The sequence below is a fragment of the Penicillium canescens genome (genome assembly GCF_028828765.1).
Source record: "Penicillium canescens strain IBT 15451 chromosome Unknown utg000002l_segment0_segment0, whole genome shotgun sequence".
Classification (NCBI taxonomy): Eukaryota; Fungi; Ascomycota; class Eurotiomycetes; order Eurotiales; family Aspergillaceae; genus Penicillium; species Penicillium canescens.
Window position 1 is genome coordinate 483,698 of NW_026703964.1, and position 22,604 is coordinate 506,301.

General features: G+C 48.9%; 6 protein-coding genes across 6 annotated transcripts; 2 read left to right on the plus strand and 4 right to left on the minus strand.

The window, feature by feature from the left end:
* Positions 1–419: 419 nt before the first annotated feature.
* swc5 (putative Swr1p complex component (Swc5)) lies at positions 420–1,554 on the plus strand (the record flags this gene model as incomplete). The annotated part of the gene is made up of 2 exons (XM_058510124.1): positions 420–793; positions 861–1,554. The coding sequence occupies 2 exons, from the start codon at positions 420–422 to the stop codon at positions 1,552–1,554; spliced, it is 1,068 nt and encodes a 355-aa protein (XP_058375660.1).
* A 582-nt stretch (positions 1,555–2,136) lies between these two features.
* N7446_001376 (T2 family ribonuclease) lies at positions 2,137–3,087 on the minus strand (the record flags this gene model as incomplete). Its single annotated transcript, XM_058510125.1, has 4 exons — positions 2,137–2,189; positions 2,245–2,440; positions 2,503–2,797; positions 2,852–3,087. The coding sequence occupies 4 exons, from the start codon at positions 3,085–3,087 to the stop codon at positions 2,137–2,139; spliced, it is 780 nt and encodes a 259-aa protein (XP_058375661.1).
* Positions 3,088–3,747: 660 nt separating this feature from the next.
* On the minus strand, positions 3,748–5,462 carry N7446_001377 (uncharacterized protein; the record flags this gene model as incomplete). Its single annotated transcript, XM_058510126.1, has 5 exons — positions 3,748–4,263; positions 4,314–4,743; positions 4,798–4,930; positions 4,982–5,095; positions 5,147–5,462. 5 exons carry the CDS (start codon positions 5,460–5,462, stop codon positions 3,748–3,750), a joined length of 1,509 nt encoding a protein of 502 aa, XP_058375662.1.
* Positions 5,463–10,465: 5,003 nt separating this feature from the next.
* Positions 10,466–10,744, minus strand: N7446_001378 (uncharacterized protein; the record flags this gene model as incomplete). The annotated part of the gene is made up of 1 exon (XM_058510127.1): positions 10,466–10,744. The coding sequence occupies one exon, from the start codon at positions 10,742–10,744 to the stop codon at positions 10,466–10,468; it is 279 nt and encodes a 92-aa protein (XP_058375663.1).
* Positions 10,745–12,812: 2,068 nt separating this feature from the next.
* brlA (C2H2 type transcription factor BrlA) lies at positions 12,813–14,680 on the plus strand (the record flags this gene model as incomplete). The annotated part of the gene is made up of 2 exons (XM_058510128.1): positions 12,813–13,051; positions 13,338–14,680. Exons 1-2 carry the CDS (start codon positions 13,039–13,041, stop codon positions 14,678–14,680), a joined length of 1,356 nt encoding a protein of 451 aa, XP_058375664.1. The 5' UTR covers positions 12,813–13,038.
* Positions 14,681–19,305: 4,625 nt separating this feature from the next.
* Positions 19,306–22,213, minus strand: N7446_001380 (uncharacterized protein; the record flags this gene model as incomplete). Its single annotated transcript, XM_058510129.1, has 3 exons — positions 19,306–21,539; positions 21,593–21,805; positions 21,871–22,213. 3 exons carry the CDS (start codon positions 22,211–22,213, stop codon positions 19,306–19,308), a joined length of 2,790 nt encoding a protein of 929 aa, XP_058375665.1.
* Positions 22,214–22,604: the final 391 nt, after the last annotated feature.

A 22,604-nucleotide genomic window follows, 5' to 3' on the forward strand; every position in this document is an offset into this window, starting at 1 on the left:
TTTCCTATCCAGTTTTTTAGGTTGGCAGCTATGTCAAGATAGCTGCTCTCTTGTTGGCTCTCGGATGACCTTTTCTTGACTTATATCTTCAGAGACTTCTTAGGCTGATGTTTTTCTTCACTATCGATCTGGCTTTGTTTTGCTCTGTTTTTTTTGAGCCGCTAAATTTTGAATACATTTGGATTAATTATCTATCTACAGAGTCGCAATGTAGCAATATACATGTGGCATAGTAATGGTTACCTCCCAATCCTCTATTAGTACATATATGATATCACTTATAGACTTGTCCACGGAGCTCAATATAGGATCGTTGTGTAGTCTCAGTCAAGACCCACAATAGCTACACCGCCCGGCAGAACTTTATCACCTGTATCTCGCCATTCCCTATCCTCTCACCAACACGAAAGCTGCTGAAAATGTCACACAATACAGCACCAGTCCAAGATCCTGACGAAGAGGCCTACAACTCTGCCGAAGATGAAGATTTCCAGCTAGATGTGGCACAGGACGACTCCGACCTATCCTCCTCCGATGCCGACGAGTCCGCCGAACCCGCAAAGAAGAAGCGGAAGACAGATACGAAAGCTCAGATCCCAGAGGACAAGGAACTTGATTCTGGAGATGAAGCTACAATTCGCAAAGCGAAAGAGAAGAAGGAGAGGAAGCGCAAAGGAAAGAAGTCCAAGGGCAAACGCGCGCGCGACAGCGACGAGGACGATGACATTGACCTTGACGACGATGAAGGAGGAACTGGAGGTTTTGTGCGAACGCGCGCAATGAAAAAGCATACGTAAGCTTTTGCGTTCGAATGATGTACCGCCCGTTTACACTGAGTGCTAATGCGCGTTATCAAACAGACGAGAAGAGGAAGCAGAACGCAAACCTCTAGCCCAAATCGATGGCGCGACCGTGGATGTGGACGCCCTATGGGAACAGATGAACGCCCCTGACAGCAAGCTCGGCTTGCAGCCATCCCAAATCCAAGAAGCTGATCCTACTCCCGAACCGAACCCAACCACAAATACAGAAGCGCAAGACCAGACCGCCCCGGATACGGAGGACAAAACGAGTCATGAGCTGCACGGCGATCAGATGATCAAGATCAAGCGCACCTACAAGTTTGCCGGAGAGTGGATCACAGAGGAGAAGGTGGTGTCCAAACACTCAGCAGAGGCTAAAGCGTTCTTATCAAGTGGGGAGAATGTCGAATATGCCGATGCGGGTGATATCGCGACAGCAAAGGCCGCTCTTAACTTGCGCCGACCCCTTCGCAAGATCTCGCGGTTCGACCCCAACCCGACAGGCACGATCAAGAAAAGCTGGGAGAAGCAGCTCGTTACAGACGACAAGGATGCACGTGGACCCAAAATCAATACTGTGGAAAAATCGAGACTCGACTGGGCCAATTATGTCGACCAAGCGGGTATCAAAGACGAGCTTCTTACCCACAGCAAAGCCAAGGAGGGTTATATCGGCCGTATGGATTTCCTGGGTCGCATGGAGGACAAGAGGGAGGAAGAGAGGCGCGCCGCACGACTCAAGGGGATGTGAAGCCTCCCAGCGCGCTTTCAAAAGCTACTGCTACTATCAGATGCGCTCATTGCCCGCTGCATGCTGCCCAAGAAAGATCGACCTCCATGCAAGTTCGCTTGGTGGGAGCCTCCACGAGCTTCACCACAGGCTGCTCTTCATCTCAACCATTGATCCAGTGGTGCTCTCCCAATGGGAACGGGGAACTTTCGGAATCCAAAATCCATCGACCTACGGATCTTCAGCCTTGGGGTGTACCCCTGGGCACCACAAGTCGGTGGCTAGCAATCAATAACGAGCCATGGCATACCTTTCACGCCTTCCAAGGTTCCGTGCGATCAGGAGCAAGTGGTTGGTGATCCCATTTCGTTGAAACGCCAGTCTACAACGCTAGTCCTGTCAAATGCTACTGGGGATCAATTCTATCTGCCTCGTTTCATTTATGACGAACCTAACCTGTCATATCTACATGTACCATAACTTAGTTCAGAGATACCAATTCAGCGACACACTCGGTGTGAAAAATCAGCATGCCATAGGGCTTAAAAAGCAAGCCATCCGAAGAATAGCTCCTCTCCCTAACTCAGTTCCCTGGCTCTGGATTTAGTTCTTGGGCACATACTTGATGCCAGACTTGGAGCAGGCAGAAGAGGTAACTAGAGAAACAAAGCCGTCAGAAGAAGAGCCAACCAAAGCATAATAGTAACTTACGCGAGTCAACAGCATCGTATTTTCCATCAATGATATTGCCCTGCACATTGAAGAAGTACCAAACCTGGTTCAACTTGCCACTGGAGCAGCTAATATAAACCTCCGCACCATCATGCACCTTAGCAAGCGCAGCCTTGATCGCGCTAGCAGTATAGGTCTTGGAGTTGGACGGGGTAATGCCAGCAGCGGCAAGAGCCTATCGAACAGTCAGATCATCATACCTATACTCTCGCCTCTCGCCAACACAGAAGATCATACCTTGTACGTATCAAGCCCCTTGAACAAATCGACCGTCTTCTGGAAATAATCACCAACCTCCTCCTGGGACTCATAGCCAGTGTAGCAGCTAGGCTCAATAGTGTTAATGCAAGTCCCATGCTTGCTCCATTCATGTTCCCAGAAAGACTCATTATCACCATCAATGTCAACCCAGTACTTGTCCATGTACGAGACCAGATCGGAGCGGTCCTGTGCCTGCAGGATCTCAGTGATGTTGGTGTATGCGCGCGACGAGTCGCAGTTGGCCTCGTATGTGCCGTCGCAGTTATCAGGCCTGAGATGTAGATATTTAGTTCATAGTCCATTGTTCCTGCCGAGAAGAACATACCACAGTCCGTGGATAGTCCACGAGTCCGAGGGCCCAGTGACGGGGTCAGTATCCCAGAATTGGGTCTGCAAGAATGCACCACCAGGGTAATTGAAGCAGCAAGTTGGGGTAGTGGAGGAGCTCTGGCAACTGAAGCCCGAGCTGCTGGCGCAGGTCTTCAGGTTGGCAGTCGTGCCAGTGATGAGGTTCATCGCCGCCAGGGCGAGCATGCCCTTTGAAGGATTGGACTGGAACATTGAGACAATTGGTATGATGATAGAAGGAGGACTGAGTCTGAAGAAACAAAAAAAGCGGAATTCAGCGATCCTTTAAGTATGAAGCCCCGGTGAAGCCCCGTTGAGACCCCGGAATCCGTAATTCTGCATCGACATCTTCAGGCACGGGTGATCGATAGCAGCACATGCGTCGATAAGAGCGTGCTGATTTGTTGCTTTGCGGATCGGGTGTCGCCGTGCTTGCAACCTATCATCGCGAGAAGTGCAGTCTTGAGTCTTGGAGTGCAGCAAAGTGGAGGGCAAAAGTGGACACAGTGAAGGGACGATCCCCGACCGGGGTTGCCGAGATGATCAGGATCCAATGGTGAAACAGAGCGCAATTGAAGCTAAGCGAACGACCGACGGTTTTCGTAGGGCAAATAGGGGGATGCTTCATCTAGGGTTGCATCGGCCTGCGCCGGATCTCCGATGATTGAACCCCGCGAGATTAAATTCGCTGATCGTCGAACGTTCAATGTTTGGGTTGTGACTTGTTAACGTGTATTACTGCCTCTCTATTTGTTTTTCTTGGATATTCTAAGCCCGCTAGTTGCTGCAGGAGATTCTCCACTTGGAGCAACGCGTGCTATAATGTTTGGACGACGATTAAAGAGAAAGAAAAAAAAAAAAAAAAAGACAGAACTATTCAGCCGAGGATTCCTGCTCCTCATCACTAATCCGCGACGGTCCAAGTCGAATGCGCCAAACAGCCACAACGGCAATAACGAAAAAGAGAGACGCTTGCAAGAAGGGAAGACCCATCCAAGCATTGCCAAGGTGCATGCCTAACCGGAAGAGGTTGGCGAACAATGGGCCGGCGACAAGCATACCAGCAGACTGTGTGATGGCCAGTGCCGAGTACAAGGTGCCAACATGGTCGGGGAGTACGAGTGCCGTGGCAAGGCTGCGAGAGTTCACCGCGAATGCCATGCCCATTGACAGGATGATCTGGCCAAAGATGAGGATGGCGGGTGTCGGGGCGAGGGCGATTGCGGCAAACCCGATGACTGAAATAATTCCGCTGCCCTTGCTCATTACATGATCGCTTCGCTTACCGTGGAGGTTTAGGTATTTGGCGGCAAGGAAGGTCAGCGCTGGCATGAGGACCATGAAGGTTGCCATGGAAAATATCCCGCGCAGCGAGATTAAGAGACTGGCCTGAATGGTTGTTAGTCACTGGTGTCTGCCGCGGGAAGACAGATACGTACGCGAGCAATGCTCCAGTCAAACTTCTTCGACACATACTGCAGAAGCAGATTTGTCGATTGTCGGGTCATGATAGTGACGAAAAACACAAGAATCATGAGACAGACATTGGTGTCAGACCATATGAACCGAGTTGAGACCTTGAATTCGCGAGCTTGGCGCTTCAATTCCTCCAATGGGGACTTGTTGACATTTTGCTCAGACTGCCCGTTCTCATCGCGCTGCTCCGAGTTGTCCTGCAATGATTGCTTCGCTTTTGCATCCTCGAGAGTCTCGGGGAGGAACAAAGCCGGGATGCTTCCTACAAGAATGAGACAAATGCTCACGAGATAGGGGAACATTGGGCTGAATGTCATCATGTAGGCGCTCAATGGAGTAGCCAGGATCTCTGCAAGGACAATGCAGGATTGGAGGCGAAATAGGGCGGTTGATCTGCGCATGTTAGACTTGTCTCAGAAAGAGGTAGAGGGCAATCATAGACACTACCTTTCATCCTCAGAGAAGACGTCAGCTACTATGACTAAAGCGATGGCTGTGAGCACCGCGTCACCACCGCCGATGATCCTGAACACGGATGATAGCCAGACCATCCTCAGGGGAATAACAGTTGACCACAAGCCTGAGGTGGGTTAGAATATCAGATAAACCGATGATAGGATAGTCAACCCACAAACGATCCTAATCCAGAATTCACTGAGAATGATACCCAGCAAGCTGAGATACAGTACTGGTCGCCTCCCCCAGTGATCGGAAAGAATTCCATATGGAAGCGACAGCAAAATACCTAGGATGTCCGAATTAGCATATATTAGACCTTCATCACCGAGAGACATACTCGGAAGCGTATCAAAAGTATCCTTGTAGCCAATGATAATTGCCAGTTCACCCTGCACAGCTTCTGATTTGCAAGGATTGGGATCTGGCAGAGTTCCATTCTGCGTGCGATGAAGATCAGCTTGGTAGTTGCGACAGATGATATCCTCGAAGACGGCAGTCTGCGGCGCGGTCGACATGAAGAACCCAAACTCCGCCGATAGGAGGAAGATGGCGCACACGATCAGAATCAGAAGTTTCTTTGACTTGCGTGTTGGCGAGGTGGTCGGATCCAAGGCCAATAGCGGCTCTGTCTCTGGATGCATGTTGGTGACCATGGTGAATCTCCAGGATGCCACTAGGAAATTGAGAGAATACCCCTAGACATGCGGAATGTTAGTCTTAAGTCTTAACTCTTAAATTGTAGCCTGCTTATCAACCCCTAAACCGTTGAGCTTCGATTGGCGGAAAACAAGTCTGACAGTCCGATCCTTGTCCCCCGCTAACTTATTTCTTTGTTTCGCACAATATAACCTCATTATATTGTTCCCACTGTGGATGTTCACGTCTACATTAAGCGATTAAATGATTAGGTGATTTAGTATACATACATCCAGTCCATATTTTCGTCTGTTAGTTACTGGGAATATAGGGTATTTCTTTTGTTGTTTTCACTATCTACTGTTCGGACCTCGGAGTTCGGAGCTCGACCTGACGTGTTCCAATGAGTTGATCGAGACACGTTTTGATGTCATCTCATATTTGAGCCTCTCAAACAAACAACAATTGTGGGAGAGTATTAAGACGTTCTTTCTATCTGTGCTACATCCTCATATACCCCTTTCAGACTAGCAATGTGGTATCATCCGACTTACGATCAACTACATCTCATTTGCTCCCCTCTAACGTTATATTCTAAGGTTATACTAGATGGCCTCGTCACCCTAGGCGCCTTTTGAACTTGCAGGCACAAGCTCCACTTGCGCTGGTCCTCGCCCTCGGCGTGGTACTGACGCGTCCATCAGTTGATCCTCCAACGTCGAGGCAAACACCTGCATTTACAAAGAACGTCGGTGCAAAGTTTTACTCGGTCGGACAGCACACCCAGCTTAACAAAAGCACCAACATAGATGAGCCTGCAACCACCCGTCTTTCTTTGTACAAAAAGCAGAGCCCCTGCATCAATCCGAATCTCTATCCTGGGATCTCAAAGCAAACGGCCCAATCCGAGACCCAACCAGTTCAAATCGCAATGTAGAAACCTAAAGCGAGACCCGCGATTTTCTTCGGGGGATTATGGTTTCCACCTGCAGGGGTTCCGTCACACGAAACGGACCCAGCGACCATGCCGTGGCGTCCGCCGTGTTGGGTACTGGGCTTGCAGTTGTTCTCGGAGGTGAGATTTATATCTGGGCGGATGGCTTGCCAAGATGTCTTGGTTCCTCGTGCGCTGCTGTTACGTCTTTCTCTGTGTTGGCTTTTGGCTTTTGCTTCAGGGGCTCGTATTACCAGTCCCTGTTAGATGCTATCTTTTGGTGTCACGGATGTGATTCGGATGCATATAGCTCAGGTGTTGGGTCCTTGAACCAACCGGGGAGCTAGGCACTTGCGGTATATGCCATCAGTGACAGGTAGGTTGCTTAAGATCTGGTGGGACAGCACCTCGCGTGTCTTGTGGTAGCTGAGAATTGGACTTCATACATGCACATCTCGTGTCATGCTCACTGCCTCTTATGCTAAGCGTGGAAATGGGCGCCAAGTGCATAGATATCTAGGGGTCTTCGCTTTCCATCCATTTCGGGGAACCGCGGCAAGACATGACCAAGATGCAGTATCGGCCTTGTACTCACACAGTATTGCCACTCACGACATATACTGCACGTTTGCATGCTCTAACTGCTCTGTGATATTTATACTTACCGAAGCAGAGCCGGTTGATATCGTTGCGGTAGGCTCTCAGAGAGATGTCGAGGTCATTTCAGGTGCACTCAGCAATCCTTTTTATGTCAATTTCACCTGGTGAACAAATGCCTAATTCGATGGAAGACGTCGTTTTATATCATAACACCGGCTAACTATCTCGAATGAAGATATCCAAAACCGTATCACTGGGTGGCTTCTGCAGTTGAATATACAAGCACGTCAAACAGGTATCCATGCCCGCTAGACACCACTGTCGAGACTACATAATTATTATTTACTTAATAATATTAAATTGCTCAAATGCCAACAAGTTTCAGTTTTCAGTGAAATATTTTGGGGGGGGGAAGGATATTTTATGCTGTGACTTGATATTATTGCACAATATATATATCGACAGAAGAACGACAGGAAAAGCAAATATACGGCGCACACTAGCGAAGAACATAAAATACCTTTTGTTAACTACATGAACATCATACGTAACAGTCATTTAGATTCACAGATCAAATCCACAGCCTAGCAGGCCATGCTGGCTAGCAACCGTTTCACTACTATGTACGGAATACGCCGTATACACCACGGAAACCAATTATCTACATTTCCAGATCACATCACATTTCACTCCATGTCCCCAAATCCCTCACAGAATATTTTTTGCTTCCATCTACCAGCTCAAAAACAGCACTGGCTCATTGCTCAGGGTGAAGATAGCCGAATAGTTCCTCGCCACCTCGTAGAGTTCCGCACTATCGCCCCCAAATCAAATTTCATCCTGCCTAGAAACCTACGCAATGGGTGTGCCCCAATAGTTCTTTCCCGGGATGCCCGTGCCCCTCATTTGATCCTGCACGGGGCACATATGTGATCGCCCAAGCCGCGGATCATAGAACCCGCGCGAATGGCATACGACCGAGTATGTATCAATGATCCGCGTCGCAGTAGAGAGTAAATGTCTCTCGCAAGCACCATGATCCGCGTCACAGGAAGACAGCTGTCTCTCAAGTATATGCACAGCACCACCCTTCAAAGCATAACCTTACCCGACACCATCAATGCACTGCAACATACAGCAAAACTATACCAATGTATACCAATATTGGATTATGACCCGTACATCCCCAGAATCAATACCCTGTAGCTCGCGCAGAAACAGCATAAGATTGAAACCAACGCAATTACCTAAATGCAAAAGGGCCAAAGTACATGAACGCCTATCACCCGGCAAACTAGCCAGTACCCCAGGCGCAAGGGTCCGATAATATGATATCACTCGGATTCCCATCAACTCAAACGGCTCCTAGCAACCGCCTGCATCACAGGTTAGACATGGTTCATATTGTCCATGGGGCTCCGGATCCTGCAAATCACCCGTGTCTGACATTCTTCGGATGGTCCGATGTGCAGGGCCGATCTTGGGCTAATGCTGTTAATCTTTGCTAGTATGCTATGCTCATGTATGGCTGATCCAGTGAGATGGGCAGCTTAAGATTTTGTCCCATTTGGAATAGTCTAGATGGTCCGGAGCCAAGAGGTGAGTACGTAGTTGTCGTTGTGCGTGCGCTGGTATGTGAGACGGCGGTTTGATTGCAACGCTACAAGTGTGCGACGCTGTAAGGTTAATTTCGTTAATTTTTTTTTTGATTTAATTTTCTTTTCCTTTTCTTTTCGAGCTTATTTGATCTGATCGTAATAGAAACTAAACACGTAAGTCAAAATTATTTTTTGTCTCAGGCGCGACTGGTTCTAAGAATTAGGAGAGCTCTACTACGTACATGTAACTATTCTCCTTATTCGCGACTCATCGCGTACCTGTAAACAAGTTTACAGGTACACTTACAAGGAGACGAGGGCAAAAGGGCAAACCCTGGTGAGCCCCTGAAGGTATACACGCTAAATATGGGAACACAGTATCCACGACCCACCGATCGCAGTAACGACGCAGATCAAACAAAACCCCCTGTGATGGTAAGGCGGAACATAAACTTTCGCCACAAGAGTTTGAAACAGGAAACCGGGATTAATCAATGCAAGGCAATGTGACGCGCTGCAATGCGAGTCTAGGAGAATGCGAACACCCAATGAGCGGGGATCTAAAAAAGCAACGAAAGGCTTTGTTCCCAAGTACCTTATCAGGATGCTAACAAGAAAAAGGAAAAACAAAGCCACGCCAAAGCCAGAACCGTTGCCGAAAGGCCTAAAAAGGACGAAGATTTGCAATCTGCAAGGGGGTGGGGAGTGCTCAGGTACCAGGGACCAAGGCCGGACCTTTTCGGTTTTGTGCAGCTTCGCTATTATTGATCCGGTTGTTGCAGCTTCGATGATTTGCTCAGGTGAGCCCTTCTTATTGGCGGCTCAGTTCGTCCCTGCAGGTACATTGCCAAGATACGAAGCTTTGAGACAAATCATTGTCTGCGGGTGTCCAAATCGATTCTTATCCTCTACTAAAGAGAGAAAGAGTCGATCGTCGCTGAGTCACTCAGCAGTTGGTTGGAAATGATTTCCAGGTTCATGTAGGGTTCGCAATAAGATATCCACATTTCGATCTGTGGATATGTGAGACGATCCATCTCTAGCACAGACCAGGAGCATAACAGCCGACGCCATGACGTGTTATTTTTGAATTGGGTAGCTTCATAGTAGTGATGGTAGTAGTAGTAGTAGTAGTAGTAGTAGTAGTGGGAGAGTAGTAGCGGTGGTACGAATGGCATTCGGAGTTGCGTCAGTGGCACGGAGCACAGTTCTACGGACCTGCAGCCCTGCATCACTACATCATTGCAACACTGCAGCGGCGACTAGACCAGGAGCCCGGATTGCCAGAGCAGTGCGTCCCGAAGAATGTCAGTGCCTATTGGTGAGGATCAGTGGACTAATACAATAGTACGGGCAGGTATGCTGGGCTGAGGGCTAGTGGCTTGCATGAACGGACCACTCTAGAAGTGCCCCGCAAAACAGATGAACTGGCGGATTTGTCGTGGCTTGCATATCTTGCTGATCATGTGGGCTGGGTGGAGTTACATGAATAGTTCAGATCTTGGAGCTGTAGCCGGGATTTGGACGTCAAATCCCGAAACTGGTGGAATGCCACAAACATCGTTTTTTGCCCCGAGTACCTGGTTCCTGATCAATGGCGGTCGTTCTCATACAGTCATACCATTGAGGTTAGATAAAGTTTAATTGAAAATGACTGACCTATCTACTTTTGTTGAGGATAGTAGATTGAATATCCGGGGACTAAGGTGGTCTTCTGTTTGGATATTTCTCTCCGTGGTCCCCGCTGCATGATCGACTATCCAGGGTCAAGCGTTTCAGTCGCCACCGGCTCTTGCTGAAACAAAGTTATGTGGCGATCATGGGTAGATAGAGAGCCTCAGGAGTTACAGTAGTCTCAGGTTAGCCTATCACACGAGGACAATCATAACTACAGGATTGGAGGCAAAATGCCCGCGGAGTCGTTGAGCGGCGAGCTGACCTGGTTGAAGATCCCCGAGGACAAGCCATGAGCACAGACAGGGGCGGCATGTAAATCATGAATGCCTCGACGATCACTCCAGGTCAGCCACAGTTCGCGCCACCGGATCAAATTCAAAGTGGCGGAAACAAAGTCATGAGCTACGGAGGCCCAATCTGTGGCATGACTCGGTGTAACGAAGACCTGGAACTCAAATCCACTATCAAATCTTCTAGCGTCGATGATCATGGCATTTGAATCGATATGTCGCAGAGTCTGAGCTATTGAGGTATGAGCTCACGGGTTGATCTCACGGATCGTCAACTACGAAAGGATATTAGTGATAGTGGACGTTAGTGCCGGGAATAGATATAGGCTCAGCTCGGCAAGTTCGTGGGAATAATCAGCCATATACGTAGGTGGATGCCATCCCTTCAAACGCAGGGGCTTGCCGAGATCTGGGGTCTTTTTTTGGAGTGGGGATTTGTCGATGGCCCTTGCTGGGCCCGGTCCGTGCTTCATGAAATTGGCCAGCGAGAAGCGCAGAAAAGAGATTAAGGTAATTTCCCGCACTTGAGATATGATAGCAGAATGGATCGAGTAGATTAGTCTGGGGTTGAGCCAAAACCGAAATTTGAACTATACACGGGAATCACAACAAACAGCCATAGATCCTGGGGAAATCCCCAGGGGTTCGAGAACAACACTATTGAGGACATGCATCTGAAGAAGTACGTCAAAACCGGTTTTCAAGCTCATGGGAGAAAATACATGCATCAAAATCAATAGGCGCGATGGTGAATGTTTCACGTGGGAGATATTCAATAGTAAGACGCATGAGATTCAGGATGAGAGAATGAAATCAGATCTGACAGTGGACAGGATCGACAAGGGTACCCCGATTTCCGACCATTGCCTCGTGAACTTAATCGCTAGAGAGCAGAGTTCCATTCTCCTTCTAAACTGAGCTGTTTGAGAGTGAGAGGTGTCAGAAATCAGCCGCATAGGGTTCGGTCCAAGCGCTCGTCTATCTAGTAACTGATCCGATATGACAAACTTCTCGCAGTTTGTTCGAGGCTAAGTTCTGCGTGTAGGGTACGATAATTCGGAAGAAAGTGATCTAAATTGGAGATCGCATTGGTAATCAGCTGGACTGACATCCAGGCCGATCGCTATCTGCGCGGGCACAGAGGAAGAATGCGAAACTGAGTACGAAACAGTGAGGTTTCGACTGACGCGTGATGGATCAGACGCATGTGTAGTTACAACCGAACCGTTGGGTCCCAGAGGTATAGGAGCGAAGTGCGTGTTCGCATTCTTGGTGACGTGTTTGTAACTTGGTGATTTAGGGCTAATTTTGGCATGGGGAACCTTGGAAGTACACTCGAACACCGTAGATCAACTAGCACTCAGCAATCACTCGACAGAGTACAAGATTCATAGCCTTAAAAGAGCTGAGCAGTGGGAGAATGTGCAATTGGAATCTGGGATGCTTGGGGATCCGAAGATCGCTCGCACAGACCAGTTGAGGCTAACGTCTGACCTATCGCAAAAGTACAGATGCGATCGATCCAAGCCTCCACCGTCCGAGCGAGCTCATATTTCGCCGGTTTATGGTTTCTATAGTCTTTCAGCTCTTTATCATTATGTACACTCGTGATCATAGAACAATAATTCTCTGAATGTCTAAGTTGACCTGAGACCCCAAGTGGAGAGGGCGATCCGGGTCTCAGGTGGTTAGTGTGATCGACAAAACCCAGAAAGTCCGGGGAATCAGCCAGGATCCGCGCTGCATGTCAAATGGCAAATAGACTTCGCTCACATTGTGCGGAAACCAAGTGGTACAGCCGCCTATACATTCCAATGTATGCTGGAGCATGCTTCAACCTGCGAGATCAGATTGGCTGTGGTGGAGACAGTGGATGATTCGGGAGAGATGCATGAAGAAGAGAATATTGAGAAATAAAGTCAAAAAAGAAAAGTCCCAGAGACGAATGGAAAATAAGCAAAATCCGAAAAAAAGAAAAAGTGAGGGATGAGGCAATCAATCGTGTCGATCAAGTTCTTTTCCCCCCAAAAAAGGTACCAGAAACAAGCTTCCACTTCCCTATATCTTGTAAGACACTGTCCCTCGATTTCCTCTTAACCTCTCCTCCTTACTGAGCCCTGTTCTTATAATCTCTCCTCCCCCTGCGGTCCACTCAATCAATCTGAGACCAGCCTCCCCTTCTACTACCCCAGCACCTCGTTTCCCAGTAACAAGGTAGCGCGTCTAAGGGCCATCTGACACCAATAACGCCTATCTCGACCGTGTTCAATTCCAGCCACGGTCCTTGGGTCCTATTTTGGCAATTCGGGTCTCCATCCTGACGCGAAACACCACCACTCCGCGAGACGACCTCCATTAACGGTCGATCCCAGCCCAGATCCAGCCACAGACGTTTGCCGCGGTAACATAGGATCTCATAGTCTGCATTCCTGGCCTTGCTTAGGCACGCGTCGCGCCTGTAACCAGACCTTAGGATCGGATCTGAGCATTGACCATGGCGTATAGCTGTAAGTCCGATCCTCACCCCCTCGGGATTCTATGCTCGACCAATTTGTTTATTTCTGCCCGTTTGTCCTCCATTCCCATCCTTCAGACATTCTTTCCTTTCCTATACTCCCACTACATTCTCTTGTCTTGTCTCGTACCTTCTTTGTCTTGTTCTTTCTTGTTCCTCCCCTCCTTCCTTTAAGTCTCTTCCTTCTTTCGGCTTCATTGTTCCCTCGTTCTACTCGACTCCTACTTTGACCTTGTTCTATCGTTCAATCTCTTTCAAACACTAAGTGCTCTGGACAGGTGATACTATTGACCCTGCTGCACCTCGATCTTTCAAAACCGAAGATATCGACGACATGAGACCTCACGGACAGCAAATCTCCGATCAATTGACTGTCGAGGTTGACTGCCGTTCTCTGGGCCCTAGTGAATGCCCATCGATGACTTCGAGCTTTTCTCCTTTGGACTCTCCAACTCCAACTCCCACCAGCCTTTACAGCCAAGGCTCAATGGCGTCTCCCGGATGGCACGAGGCCCAGCATTATCACACTATGCCCATGGAAAGACGGACTTCAGCTACGCCACTGCGTAGCGCATTCAGAATGGCCGATCTCACGTCAGGTGAAGGCATGGGTATGCCCTGCGGCAACATGGACCGCCAGGAACAGATGCCCATCTCCGAGTACCTGCCTGGTTACGATGAAAATGTCGAGCAGTTCTGGATTCCCCAGGACGTGCCCAAGACCTACCATGAACAATCGTTCCCTTACCAGGCACCGATGCCTCAGTACAACCAGATGGCTCGCAACTACTACCACCGTCCTCAGCAGGCTGGATATCTGCCAGAGTCGGCCTCCAACCCTTGTCTTTCTCGCCCAATCTTCAACCAGCCCGCTGAGCGGATGCCCAACTCCGCTTCCATGTCGAATATGATGCCGTGGATGCCATCCCACGAGTCATTGGTACCACAGACCATCACTCCAGCTCAAGCATTCCCCCATCCTCCTGCTACTCCTCCTGCTTCCACTTACTCCGAATTCCCTACCAACATCCCCACCTTCAAAACTCACACTCCCTCTACTCCTGTCCGGTCTGTTTCACTGGGTACACCCTCGGGTACTGATACCCCAGTCAGCCGGGTGTCCGGACATGACTACCAGGAAGAATTCCAACTTTCTCCTGTTTATCGCGATGGCATGATTCAGCGCCACCGCCAACCCTCTCGCAAGTCCTCCAAGAAGCAGCTGCTTCGATCTAACCTCAGCCTGGAGAACCTGCCTTCAATCATTAAGCAGGTGCAGTTCAAGTGCAAAGAGCCTGGCTGCAAGGGTCGTTTCAAGCGCCAGGAGCACCTCAAGCGTCATATGAAGAGCCACTCCAAAGAGAAGCCTCATGTTTGCTGGGTCCCTGGCTGCCACCGCGCTTTCTCCCGCAGCGACAATCTCAACGCACACTACACCAAGACCCACAGCAAGCGGGGTGGTCGCAACCGCTACGTCGCGACCCTCGATGAGACCAGTCAAGATTATGATCCTGATTTCCGTGGCCAGCTGACTCCCGACGGCCGCCCGATCTACGGAAGCAAGCTTGAAGATGCTATTCCCGATTGCGGTGAGCTCAGCGTCGATGGCTGGGACGACTAGTTGCAAAGCAGAAAAAAGCAAAAAACCCAAAGCAAAAAAATTTGACGAAAACGACAAAAAAAAACCATTCTTCCACGCAACTCCAAAAGAAAATATGGATTCTTAGAAACAGAAACGCGCCATCATTGGCCCAGGATATTTGATACCCCGTCTCTGGATCGGCTGCCCACAGGGCAGTGGCATTACAGGCCAGATTAGCCTCTGACCACGGCGTTGTACATGTCTCCTTGGATGGAGACTTTGCCTTTTCCCTTTCTTTCCTTTTCTCTTGCATAATTTGTCCGGTGTCAAAGGTTGGGGAGGTATACTTTGAACGTCGGTGTTTATCTGGCGTTGCATATGATTTTTACAGGTTGGGATCGCTCATAATTCATGCCCTTAGGGGTGGGCGATCGTGTACAATCCGCTACAACGTGATGTTATTTTCTTTTTCGCTTGTACCACCACCCACTAGCACTCTGTGGCATAATATACAAAAAGATCTACATTTTATGTTGCATCTACACAGTCTCTATACCCTTCATAATATAATTAATCAAATCCTTGTCACATTTAACTTCGCCTTTTCCCTGGTTTGTAGTTTTCGGGCGCCCCGTGGAGACTCAAATGTTACACATCACCTCGCGTCTAGTTGGATCTCTCGAACAGATCTATCTTTTCCAGTGGAGCGGAGTGGACCGAAGAACCAACTTTTGCCAAATCAGAAAGCTCAGACGCGCGCCATTTAACTGTTGTTTACTCATCTCTACACTTTACGCTCCACATTCCACTAACAGACTGTCTCCCTATTCGCAATCCCCCTATTTCTGAAATGTCAGTCATGATCTACTCCTAAGTAGAGCCCAGATAATCTCTATCCGTATCGAAATCTGTAACCCGATATTTACTCGTGAATTGGACGAACTTCTGAGCACATACGTTCATGTCCTGCATTACAACCCCGTGAACCATGCAGCCTAAAGAGGAAAACCCGCCGCGCCACTGTCGACAGCGCAACACGGGCTACGAAGCATGTGGAGTTTACAACATGGCCGGAAAGACAATGTTATCTGCTATCTATAGACCAGGGGAAAAAAGGAATAACAATCCAAAAAGCAAAGATCACACGCTATGCATCCGCCAAGAGCCGCGTACTTGTGCCTGGACTCTCGCCACAATGTCGAGATCGGGTCTAATGCGTCTCCTTCTCCATTCCGTATTCCCCATTCCCCATTTCCAGGGCCTTGGAACTTGCAAACTTGGAGATTGGGGCTTGGAGCGTTCAGTGGTCCATTGTTTTGCTTTTTCCATTGGCTTTTTCTCTTTCTGCTGTATGTGAGATCATCTAACGAACGCCTATCAGCGCTATGCAGCGCTATCCCGCCTCCCCCCGGCTGGATCGGCCTTCCAGGCAGCACCTTCTAGCTTTCCCGAGTGATCTTCGTGCGTTGGATATCACCAGTTCTTGAAGTCTCAGCCTGCATCTTTTGTAGTTCCAAGCCTAAGGCATAACTGCATGTACGGGAGCGGTCGTTGTGGCTGATTTCCCTCTTCACCGCGATTCGGCATGCCATTTTCTACTCCATTTCCACATCCAGTTCCAATCCCACCTCCACTATTTGCTCAAAGTGAAGAATTTTAATATTCAAGTAGCCAAGTCTAGAGCTCATATTCATTCCATTTCCTTTAGCTTTCGATTTCCTTCAAATACTCACCATTTCAGTTACCGGTGACAAATCATCCGGTCCACCGCTAGTTACTCTCAAGTCGCCCGTTCACATACATGTACTATGTGCGTGACGTTAACATAACTCGGTGTTTGACCAATTGCCGGACCATTTTGTCACACCGCGCTCTCCATGCTATGTATATGCCACGCAGGCCGAATCGAGAAGTGATTTGACCCTTGTGAGGTGATATGGAGTGGTATCCAATAATTTCTTTTGCTGGCTCGGAATTCTCCAAATCACAGTACATGAGTTATGAGATACGAGTTAACGTTCTAGAATGCATCCAATCATGCACTATTGATGTTCAATTCTGTTTTCTTTTTCCCTTCTCTCGTGTCTGGGATCCAGGATTGTAGGGCTCTGCGCCATGTCTACAATGCGTCGTGGCATCATCGCTGATCGGCCGAGAAGTTGTGCTGCGTGCATAATGTAGAATGGGTGGGATGTTCCTGGGGAAGATACTGTACGTTGCGGTTAAGCGGCATGCATTCAGCATGGCTAATAGCTCCTTATTTCTTCTATCTTGCGTTTTGCATTTTCCTTTTCCTTTTTCCTTCTTGTATTTTATTTACTTTTCTTGTTTCCTTCTCGGTAAATGGAGCTACGCTACAGTAGCGTCCAGAATAACAACAGTGACGCAGTATGTATGTACCCTCAACATCTCTCAACATTCCTGGGAGAGAGTTCCCTGCCAATAGGAAGATCACTATAGCTCATTACATCGGCATGTCTGTGTGCGTGGAAATTACCTTAATCCTAAAGTACATTGTACAGCTAGCCACATCGCGGCTCGCCAATCCCCAATTGACACACTGTACGAATGAGACATTATTCAGAGTTTGAGACTGCATAACTGCATAAACTTTCAATCATCTGAGCGTCTGAGTCAATGTGTCTCTTTGAATTTCAGACATTGTATGTACGTACATCGGACTACCTTGATACAAGTAGATCCCGACTACAGCACTTCTGTACTGGAGGCTACATGCATTGGAATGTGATATTCAAGTTTTGCATAAGTGCTCTGTTTATCAATTCTGTTCTAGACTTAGGACCTGGAGAATTAGTATGAGCCATTTATTTATTCATTAGCATGCGATGCAATGCATATGTTTATTTATCACAGATCTTTGATTCTGTGCTTTGCTGTCACGTCGGAACTGAGTTTTGGTGTTCCCTGCTAACTTTATCGGTGATGTACGGCGATCAGTATCCCTGTTCCTGTCTTTGACCCTGGATTTTGAAAGTACATGTTCGATGCAGACTTTTCCACGCAGTGTCGCATTCGACTTGCATATGGCTGAAAGAACGAGGATATGGTACCTTGATTTTGTTGGGATGCAATCTTGGCATGTTCCTGATTTTGGAGGTCAAGGTACTAAGATAGACGGTGTAGGGCACGGGTGTTCACCTCCAACCTCTGTCCCATCGGCGTAAAGCTGATACTAGGATAGGAAGATCAGTAACGTGGTATGATAGCATCTCTGCCTAGAGCTGCAGCAGTGTCGAGTCCGTGGCTCAAACCATTGAACACTCCGGATCAAAGTTAGTGGGGGTCAATGTCATGACTTCGGCAACAATATAGCAGTTTGAAATTATATACAACTGCCTTACGGCCCGATGGCTTTTTCAGATTCCTATCCAGATTTGGGATGTTTCTACCTTGAGCGCAAGTTTGTGTTTGACTCGCGGTGGGACATCGAGTCTGCGATGGTCTCATGGGTCTTACCTATGGTTTATTGATTGCTTGCTATCAGTAATCTACTATATATAGCATCCGAACAGTCCCTCCTCAAATTTCATGCCTGCCCTATCCCCCAACCTCGCTCTATACTCCGCTGTTGATAAATGTCCCAAATAGGCAACGCTCCACAGAACCAGTCCGGCCCGGCCTCTCTCCGCGCTGACATATTCCTTATGTAATCACACGATATAAAAAACTTCCTCATGTCAATTTTTCGAAGTTCCCCAGCGAGAACTCCGTAACCCTAGGCATATTTGTCTGCCATGCGCCCCTGCACTTCGCAGTAGGGCTATTTGAAAGCATTTGCTCATCGGATTAATGTCTTCTGACTGTTTGCTTTTGCTGTCCGGATTCTCTGCCAACTCGTAGGACAAACTCTGGTCTTCCTTTACCGTGATGATCTCCTTTTCTAAATTGACATGAACTTCTCCATGAGTGTTCAAAAATATCAAGCTCAACAGTCTGAGTAAAGGAATACCAGAGATATGTCTATGGCATCGTTTAGAATATTACAATTCAATTTTCTCATATCTCTCCATTTCCGTGGTCTTGGATCAGCGCGTCCTATTACAAACAATATCGAACAAAGCATACTCAAAGCCTATATTCAATAGCTAAGCATGTGAATATCTGCGCAACTCAAAGTGGTAATTTGAATTCAGTTCTTGCATTTTGTCATTGCATTGAAATATTTCCTCAAATCCAAAATTTTTCTGAACCCTCCAGACTCATAGAAAAGAAAAGAAAAACACCTGTACAGAATGGTATCGAGTCTGATAAATCCCAGTTTTCCCGCCGAAACCGTGCCCAGATAGTACAAATCACAAAAATGAAGTAAGAAATTGAAGGGGGAAAAAGCGATGGCAAAAAATTTCATGACGCCGTCCACTCATCTCCACGAGGTCAGGCTCCTGTACAAATCCCTAAGAACCTTATGAAAAGAACGAAAACAAACAGAAAGCAGGAAAGGAATTCAAGCAGGCAATATTAAACCGCGACAACTTGCGAATTAAGCTGTTACCAGCCAGTCACATGGCCGCGTAAATGTTTAGCATAAATCAATCTTGCGCCATATTGTCCATTGAGTAAATTGCAAATCTGTCTCTGCCATACAGGGGTATCATCAATGTTGTATGTTAGTTGTGCGATTAACGCCAGCAGTCGGAGTGGCATCAATTGTTCATATTCATGCCGTGCATCGAATTTTGTTGTTGCATTTGTTGGGCCTGGGCCTGGGCCTGCTGAGCTTGCATCATAGCAGCCTGGTTCGGGTTCATCCGTGGCTGGCCTGGTTGGCCAGTCGGTAAACCTTCGCGCTCTCTTCGTATCAGCTCTTGAATCCATGCTTTGGCAGTCTTTTCCAGTCCGGCGCTGTATTGTTGAGCAATGTTTGGTGGATATTGGCTCGGTGGGCCAAACTGCGGCAAAAGCCGTTGCGACATGTCTTGTCGGAGACGAAGCAGTCGCTGTTGGAAGAGGGTGGCATATCGTTGTTGCATGCTCTGCTGGTTTTGAGGGGCTTGGCCACCATTTGCCTGAGCGGCCGCCATCAACATTTGCTGTTGCTGGGGTGTCATTTGTGGTCTACCCTGTTGTGGCTGATTTTGCTGGCCTTGCATTTGTGGGTGCTGGCCTTGCTTAACCATTTGCATCTGCGCATATTGAGCGCGCATGAGCTCAGCTTGGTATGCTTGTTGATTCTGCTGGGGGACTTTCTGAACATTTTGATTGTTTTGTTGTTGCTGCTGCTGCTGATGCTGCTGAGCCTGTAGCATTTGCTGTTGATGGGATTGAATGTTTTGCTGAGCATGTGCATTGGCCTGAGCATTGGCTTGCATTTGGGCGAATTGCTGAGGTGTGATTTGATTGTGACCGAGATGTCCCTGTGCGAGCAACTGTTGCTGTCGCTGTTGCATGATAATCTGCTGCTGGTGTGGATTAAGGTGTTGCATATTTGCGCCGTTCATCTGTGGATTAACGCCCATGCCCTGGTTCATCATGGGAGTCTGAGCCATGTTGGGGTGGTTGGGGCTGCCATGATTCATCCGCTGGGTCGGTGTCACGTTGCGCATAATCGGAGTAGCATGTGACATGGCCGGTGTACCCTGGGTCATCTGGGGAGTGCCGTGTCGACTTGGACCTTGTTGACTTCTCGAAGGGGCCATCGGATGGCTCATGGGGTGCGCATGTTGCAGAGCAGATGGTGGCCGTGGCGGACTGCCAGACCCAGACTGAGACATGGCCATCTGGACGGCCTGCGCCGGCATAGTATTGCCAACGAGGGGCGAGGAAGTGACGTGTGGAGTTTGATTGCGTACAACAGGCGAAGATTGTTGTCCTTGGTTCATACCATTGGTTTGAGCCATGACGTGACGGTTTGATTGTTGTGCAGCAAGTTGAGCTTGTGCCTGTTGGGCAGCCAATTGCTGTCTGCGAGCTTCCTCCTTGGCGTGCTCATCAGCTTGTCGCTGCTCGACCACGCGTCGTCGATCTCGCTCTTGTTCTTGCTGCTGTCTCTTGGCCAGCTCTTGCTTCAACTTGATTTCGTGTTCGCGCTTAGCCTTCTCCTCATGCTGCATGCGGATCGTCTCAATTGTCTTGAATCGAGAGAATCGGGGCTCAAACGGAGCGACGCCACCGGTGTCGTCGACAACGGCAGCCTTTGACGCACCAGTACCAGAAGCTGTAGGTTCCAGACGCTCGTCCATAATGAGCATAAACCTCTCCTCTTCGGCTGCCAATGCCTCGTCTGCAGCGAGTTCGGCAATGGTTCTCTTGCGGCGCTTGGGCGAAGGTGGCGGGTCGCAATGCAATGGACTTTCCAGGAATTTTAATAGCCCCTGGGCAGCGTCGAAGCTACGCACAGGCTCCAGGAATAGAGGGGGAGCCATCGCCTGGATCATTTTGGCTTCGCACTCTAGGAGATCTTCCGGTGCAACAATGGTCTTCTGTCTCTTCGCAACGTTTCCACGATCCGGCTGGGTGCCTCCTGGGGTTGTTGCGTAAGAGGCCTGTTGATTTACCTTGTTGGCTCTTGGGTCAGGAGTCGTGACAAGCAGCGTCAATTCAGCTTGCAAGGTTCGTGCTGTTGGGTGGAGCACGGTAGTAAACACTCGAGGCTTAGATGGTGCACTCTTCTGCGGTAGGTTGCCGTTCTGGCCTTCCTGCTCGCTCGCATCCTGGCCATCTTGTTGGTTTGGAACTGGCGTTCCGTCGGTCTTCGCGCCTTGTGCGTCGGACGTAAGCTGATTCTGTTTTGGGTAGGGAACATATGCCGACGGCGTAACATGCTCGTTGTAGTTGTGTAGAGAGAAGGGGGTATTGTTTTCGGTGGTTGACGACGCGGAGGTCTTCCTTGCTTGCGCGGAGACGGACTTGTGATCGATGACGCGGACGATGAGGCAACCTAAGAAACATTAGCAAGAAACTATCTGGCGATCTGTCACTGCCGGAAGCTACCTTCGTAGAACTGTACACCACCTCGTAAGAGCTCTTCGATCAGATCATGTGGAACAGTTCCGGCGCGAATGTGTTCAATGATGACTTTCATCTCGGAGTTGTAGGGGAAGCTACCATCTTGCTGCTCGAATCGAAAATGTGTGGGATGCAAATGGACAATAAGAGATGGAGGGGACTTTGAATATTTCTTGAGGATGTATGATGTAGTTTTCACTGTGGCGGCCTGGTCAGCACTCGCGCGTTGCCATTGCCATTGCAGGCTTCGCGGGATTTCTTACCATATGGTTCTGGTGCCTTCTTTCCAACCCTGTGTGCCTGGTCCATCACAGCTGTTCTCGTGACTGGCCGGCCAGATCGCGAGAGCTGATCAACGGGCCTTTGCGACTGATTCCGGGTCCGGTTAAGGGGGCCCTTGAGCGGATTCACCACATTGGCGGCGCCATTTGTGAAGTTAGAATTCGCGTGGACAGAGGCGCTTGTCGGAGGGCGTTTGGAGGCGGAGGTGGGTGACGATGAAAGTTGTTGGCCTTTGACCCCGTTGACCGCGGCCTGGCCGAAAGGCGGGGGCGGCCGCTTCATCTTCGGGGTATGAGAGGTCGGTTTGGAAATTGCGGTCGCCATGTCGTCTGCGCCGGTTGCGCAAAGTCGGTGTGACCAGTAGGTTAGGAATGCGACTTATCGGGATGCCGATCTGATGATGTCGAATGGAAACCGGGCAATGACTAGGGTCGATGCGCGAGACATGTGGGGATAGGGTAGCACCGGTCACCAGCACAGCTGGAATCAATGCGAAAAGGATGGCCGAGACGAGCCAGATGTTTAAAAAGAATGAAAGAATGAAAGCGCCCCGATAATGCTGCTGGGAAGGGGTGGGTTCGGAGAAGACGCTGGGCGAGGTCTTACAGAGGGAGGTGAATGATGCCAAGCCGCGGTGACCATGGCATCACGTGATTGGTTCCGCAATAGGACTAGCAGCTCCGCCCTACGTAGGATTAGTATTGTGAGCGTATGG